General features: G+C 44.2%; 1 protein-coding gene across 1 annotated transcript in view; it reads right to left on the reverse strand.

Annotated features, from left to right (window-relative positions):
• LOC143296998 (uncharacterized) overlaps window positions 1-6,223 on the reverse strand; it is a 34,102-nt gene extending 27,879 nt beyond the window's left edge. Inside the window, exon 1 of the mRNA XM_076609105.1 lies at window positions 5,520-6,223. Within this exon, the coding sequence (XP_076465220.1) occupies window positions 5,520-5,539 (20 nt within the window). The 5' untranslated portion in view covers window positions 5,540-6,223. The remainder of the gene's footprint in view (window positions 1-5,519) is intronic.
• Between the last annotated feature and the right edge of the window lie 960 nt (window positions 6,224-7,183).

Consider the following 7,183-nt stretch of genomic DNA (forward strand, 5'->3'; position numbering starts at 1 on the left):
CACACAAACAGTGACACACACACACATGAGCGTCTAATACCACTCAAAGTGAAAAGATGTCAAAGAACAAATACACATTCCACTCATCAACAAACAACACACACACATTCAGTGACGCACACCGGCACACACACGGCACACATACACACTCACGAACAGATAACACACACACAGAACACACATGCACACGCGCGCGCGACAGGTCGTTAAACTCAACTCCGGCTTCTCAATACTACTACTCGTTGAAACGAATGTGTCCATTTAGGTTGTCTATTCATAACAAGGTGTAAAACTGATATAACATCTTGCATCCAGCCAGAACGACAGACTGGCGCACAGAAGCAAAAAAAAACAACAACAAAAAACCCAACAATAACCCCAAAACACATAAAAAACATATAAGTGCTTTCTCACCCCGCACTACACACACGCACACACACACATATATATATACATATATATATTTATTTATTTATATCTGTGTGTGTGAATAACTGACTTTTCACTACCGGATTTTCACTTAAAAATTTCCAAATCATATCAGGCTACTCATAAATTCTTGGGTTTCCACAACATAGTGCGTGAATTACTCGTGAGCACAAAAAATCAAACCGTGCATAAGTAAATGAGGTCGCAGCAGGTACAGGGATCCGTCGATTTTTTTTTTATAAGTTCCGACAACCAAAATCTGTGGGTGTGCCGGCGCCGTGACACTGAATGAACTTGATGAGCTTTGTGTTACACATATATATTTAAAATCTTAGTTGGTTCAGACCGTGATGGTTTTAGAGACAGATACAGCCAGCATAAATAAAATGCAACATAAGCCTATATTACACTACTGACAACAAAAACAAATGATATTCATGGTTTTTTTTTCCATTGAAAATTTTTGAACTGACTCAGTACAAACACACGTACTACAGTCATCTGCTTTTGCTTCTTCTTTTTTCTTCTTTTTTTTCATGTTACGGGAACAGTTCTATCCCACAACTTGAAAATCAGAAACTTAAACTGTGATGACATTAACCTGCATGATGGTGGACTGCCATGCAGATTCCCGGTTCTGCATTCGTGGGCTGTATATAACTCCCACGTTCACACGTGGGACCTACTGAATGTACGAGTGGGCTTTTAAGAGCAAGACCTTTTTTACTCACCCCGCCGTGTGAGGCAACCAAGGGCTCAACACTCGGCTTGTATCAACTGAAAGACTGACATAAGCCTACAGTTGGACCAACGTCAAAGGAGAACTGTACGATCAGTGACCTCCACAGCAATGGGATAAATGTATGGCTTTGTATTTTGTGAAGGACTGTGACTCTCAAACTTGGAGGCAAGACAGCACTGGCTCTCAGTGCTGCAGCCTGGCTCTTGGAGATAATCCCAACGCCAACCGTGTCCTAAAACCCTCTTAGCTGAGAGAGTGGGGATATGATGGGCAAGATACTCTCCACTTTGTATCAAATTCTAGCCAAGATAGTCTGGACAACAGTTCACTATTCTGCTGTTTTGGTGGTCACACCTTGGGACACGACATACCAGTCAACTTCACTTAAACGTTATCGTTTAGATCATCAACTATTTGTGAATCAGTCAGCTATGCCGTCGGGAAGTGGCAACTATGTTGGGTACCACAGCAGAATTTCTCCTGTATAAGAAAGGAAGGAAGGAAAGGAAAATGTGCAGTCAGTCGGGAGGATGAATTACTGACGCCTGGAGGAATGGGATCGGGACATCAGACTTGACTTTGATTCAATAATTAACTAAGAATAGACATGTTTGGTATGTGTGAAAAGCCATCCGAACTAATCCTGTACCGTACATATGCAAGCATATTTCACAGCTTTATGCGCAAAATCAGAACATCTTAACGCCGCTTTTGCAACGAGGGAAAAAATCCGTCGTCTTCGCAAACCGTTGTCACTTGCCGTGAAGACAATGTTCACTGAGAAGTAGGCTTGAACCCGTCGGAAGCGGCAACAGGGCAGGCATTATTTCTCGGCGATACACGTTTTCAATGTAAATAGACTACATCGTAGAATAACAATGAAACATTAACCGGCGCTTCACTTAGTTCTTCAACCAGTTCAGTTATGCCGGGGAGACTGAGAAATCGATACACAATACGTATGAACAAAAATGGCGCACCCCTCCTCCCCTCCGTCGCGGGCGGCTATTCTGATTATTTCATTTTGTTTTTAACCACCGTGACAGAGCTCTCCCCATCCGCACCCACATTTGTTTTTGTTTTTGTTACATCAAGTTACTGTTAAATGCTTGCCAGTACTAAGCCGGCCCCGGCTGCAAGAAATCAGCCGAGTCATATCTGATGAATAAAAGCCCTGTGACCTGATGTTCCGTTTTGCGGACGGATGACATTAATTGTGGAGTTCGTTTACCTTGACAACTCGAAGTGATACATTAATATGAGTAATGTGTGTTCGGCCGTTCAAGTTCACTTTATTTTTCCTTTCGGATGTTCACAAGTCGTGTGCAGCCAGCCGGGAAAGCGGCTATGGTTTTTTTTGTTTTTTTTTTATACACGCACACACTGACACTGACAGATACAGACACACACATGCTCCGACTCAGGCTGACTGACCTATCTTCTTCACCTAGTCCCATGTACTGGAGTCCGCTGACCTCCACAGAGGGGTCATTGTCCTTAACTCGTCATCTACAGACTCCAAGACTCCACCCAGCCCCCTTTGACTTCCCCGGCTCCTCATCAGTGCCCCAGTTTTCCTAACAACCATTAAAAGTAACCGATACGGACCTGCAAGCCAACAAAAATATTTTGTCCTGGTATGCCATGATGACGGTCCTCATAGTACTTTTACTTCTCCGACTAAACACTTCGTCAGCCTGAGCTTTGAGTTTCATTTGTTGCATGTTGTTCAGTGTGTGAAAGAGACAGACAGACAAAGAGAGAGATATGGAGACTCCAGGGGAGAGAGAGAGAGAGAGAGAGAGAGAGTCAGTCTGCAGAATCGAACTGCAATGAGAGAGAGAGAGAGAGAGAGAGAGGGAAAAAAAAAGCCGGGAGAGGGATGAACACACCCACATAAAGACGGGGGGAAAAAATCAACAGAAACAGAGAAAAACACAAAGAAAAGGTGACGAGAGTGATACAGACGGCTGTATACAGAACTGAGGAAGAAAGACACTGTCACATTGACCTCAGTAAGGTTCCTCTGGATGCTTTACTAAATATAATTATATATATGTGTGTGTGTGTGTGTGTGTGTGTGTGTGTGTGTGTTCACACACGCATAATAGAGCCATACGTTGCATTTTTAATGGGAAAGCAAGCAAGGCCGCGGTACTGTCAAAGAGCACTCAGTATTCTTAAATAACTACCTCTGATTCTAAATATGATCTCGCTTTCTTCCACTTTTTCCCCCCTGAGTCCAGCTCTCACCATCTTCACCGCCCACTAATCGCTCTTCACCCTCCCACAGACCAGCAGTGGCGGGTGAGTTTATCGACCTATTGGCGATCTGCCCCTTAAGGTCGGGTCAAGTTGTTCGTCAGTGGCTGTGTACTTTAAACCACTGAGTATGCTTTAAACCCACCGATTTCTAAACATAATCTATTTATAAGTCTATGGCCCCACCCGCCTCCAACACACATACTCCCTCTCTCTGTCTCCCTGTCTCTAGCCAAAGTCTGTAGCTGGACGTGTAGCGACAAGCGCCTTCGGGGATATCAGTTCCGTGATGACAAGGGTTTGACAGTAGCCGGAGGTCTGCCATACACGGTACATAATAGCACCAGTGTCGTCAGGTTGGAGTTGGAATGTGCCAAAATATTCGTGGAATGTTGCTCCATTGCGAAATGTTGTTGCCGTTACCAGGGCATGGTGAGAGGATTTTAATGAACGTCAACACTGCCACGGTTATCACCACCTTCAGTAGGTTTTGTAACTGCGTGGCAGCCTACTGATAAATATATATATTCTTTTTTTTCTTTTTAATAATTACCGCTGACGGTGATGCCCCATCACCTGCACCTTCAGTTTCCGCAGTGGCATTTCTCTTATCGCTCAGTTCCGAGTCCCCCGGAACCCGCCATATCCGGGTTTGTCTTGTGTTATTTATTCACTTATTACATGATTTTTGCTATTACGGCGTGGGATCATTTTCCCCCCAGATGCATGGTATGATTTATTGTTTCCTCCTCCACTATGATCTTGTCACGTGTTTATGATGCTGCACAGAGGTAAGCGGGAAAAAAACTGACAAACAAAACCCGCTTTCACAATCTACTCTGCCTCTACTGAAGACTACGCGGTGTATCGGTGTGTCAGTGTGTGTGTGTGTGTGTGTGTGTGTGTGTGTGTGTGTGTGTGTGTGCACGCGTTTGTCAACATATGTGTGTAGAGAAACAAACGCACGCATGTAGATGAGTGCACATGTGTGGTGTGCGTGCGTGCGTGTGCGTGTGTGTGTGTGTGTGTGTGCACGCGTTTGTCAACATATGTGTGTAGAGAAACAAACGCACGCAGGTAGCTGAGTGCACATGTGTGTGCGAAGTTTGCGGCACTGATGCGCCGGTGTGTCAGTGTATTCATTCGTTCTATAATTCAACACCGTGACACTCATTGACACACTCTGCACACGGTGTGTCTGTGTATGTGTGTATAGTGTGTCTCTGTGTGTGTGCGCGCGTATGTGTAAGCCTATACATATGTGTGTGTGTGTGTGAGTGTGTGTGGCCGGGGAAAGAGAGAGAGAGAAAGTAGTTGAGAGAGGGTAGGACAGAGAAGAAGAGAGAGAGAGAGGGCGGAGGGGGGGGGGGGGGGGGGTGAGGACGGAGAGAGACCCCGGAGAATTAGCCTGGTTGTGTCTATGAATACTTGTAGTATTCGATCAACAGAGAATCTTGACTTATCAACCTGACGTTGTTGTTTGTTATTGTTTTTTTCACTGCCGACCGAGGATTGGAGGTGGTCCAGCAACAAACTAAAAATCTGAACCGTCAGTCATTTCATAAGATTAACGCGTCCCGGGCAAACGAATCAGTTTCCAAAATTATAAAATTGTAGACTGAGACACGAAAATCTAGGGACAGCGAGGAATGTCAGAGTGTAGTGGGATCAGTCTCGACATAAACTGAAAAAAAAATCAGTATAAGTTTTGCTCGTATATTTCCGACCAAACAGATCCATTCATTATTTCTCCGCTAATGGACTTTCATTTTCCTAATCTGCTTTCCCACTTAGAATAACTGTGCAATGACTCGGAATGAGAGGAGAAAAAGCGAAAATACCTGAGCCAACATAATAAATCCATAGATTAATGCTGCAGTGGCTGGCATTCTACAATAAATTATACATCTATAATGGCATAATGAAGTTGGCTTATAAGTTATATCAATAGCCACTAAGGCAACAACAAACATGTGAGGCCCATTTCTCTTCGGGATTGGTGGGCAACAGACTTTTACAACGAAATAGTGGTTGGGCTTTACAGATATGAAATTCGCAAATGATTCCAAAGGGATGATTGGCTTACCTGCTGGTCTTCAAAGCCATTGCGTCGCCAAGTTGGCCCCCTATTTCATATCGACTGGGGACGGGGTTTGGGGTGGATCTTGTCGGTTACAACCAAGGTCGTTGTTCCTTGCATAATATACGCACCTTTTTTAAAAACCTTCATGAAGCACACCCACACGCTGACTAGCCAGGGGCATGTGGAGAATGTTGACGAAGAATCAAGACTTGCTAACAGGCATCAGGCACCGTGAGCAGTTGTAAAACTAATATTCCGTTCACGCTGCACCCATTAATTTTGTGGCACCCGGCACCAGGAATCGCCTTTTTTCCCCTTTTTGTCACAGGCCTCCAACAAACAAAATGCAGGTTTTTTTTCTCTCTTTCAATGGACCAAATTAACAGGTGACAAAATCATCAGTTGACTCGGCTGTAGTCGCTCAATGGAACACTTATCATGGACTGTGCAGGTGTTGAAGGAAGCGGGCACATTGAACTGTTCACGGGAGCACAGCCCCGTTACCTTCTCGATTCGGCTTCACGTTGCCTTTTCCGGGTCAGATTGTTTGAAATTATACCACCAGTAGCCTACATCGATCGATCAACGACTGTGCGGCGTACACATGCACTCTTCCGCACCTCAAAACACTCTACCAGAAAACTGTGAAGGCAACAGAACAAACCGCGATCATGACAATGACGGATGTTTGCCACGGATGTCGTCTGCTTTTCCAGCTGTCCCAGCCCTTCACTGCGCAGACTCGGACAGACAATGAGTGGTGAGCTGCGTGAGGCGGGAAGGAAGGTGGTTGGGAGGGGCGAGGCGGAAAAATACTACTGTTTGACGACGAGACAGGGGATTCAAAGGCGTGTTGAAACAATGGGACGATCCCCTCATTACGGTCACCCCTTTCCCACTCACATTACCGCAGGCGAGCATGTATATTGGAGAGGTCAATGATAAAGCTAACACAATTCATATCGACGCTACAAGATTTGGGAGACGTATACAAGCGAAACAAGAGCTTTGTTAAACTGATTTTCCCGTTACGTTCCCCTCCCAAACCACATGCGGTCTTTGATTTGTCTATTTCGATGCATCTTCATCATTACTCACAATAAAGTTCGTTTTGAATCGAAAAAAAAAAAGATAAAGAAAGGTTGATGCTGAAATGAATTGAATATGATAACAAGGATACTATTTCAGATCAAGTACTGGAAGAATTCAATGCAAACCATACACAGTACAATATGTACGGACCAGCCATGTTTTAGCCTATACATACAAACACGGAATGAGACAGTAGGCACCACAAGAGTTCCAAAAGGCCTCCCGTTTTCTGTTTTGAAGGCTTCAAAACATCCTTTCGAACCCCGTCCAGTTTTTAATAATTAAAAATTCAAACAAAAATTCTTAAGCATTCTTGTAATCAATTTTAACGACGGAAGAATACATTGCACTACTGTCCTGGTGTTCTCTTAACGTGGTGGTCGATGAAAAGTGCAGGTGAAAACTTCTATCCATGTGAAAAGTGACTTTTCAACGAACGCTTTTATTCATATTAGAAGAGATGGAGACAGAGGGGAGACACAAATACATAAAGCTACATGCTTGTGTAAATAACAATGTTATGCAGGGGATTGCATTACATGTCCCTGGTGGGGTAAGAGGAGAGCCCCCTTATA

This window comes from Babylonia areolata, chromosome 22, assembly GCF_041734735.1.
Source record: "Babylonia areolata isolate BAREFJ2019XMU chromosome 22, ASM4173473v1, whole genome shotgun sequence".
In the NCBI taxonomy this organism is placed as follows: Eukaryota; Metazoa; Mollusca; class Gastropoda; order Neogastropoda; family Buccinidae; genus Babylonia; species Babylonia areolata.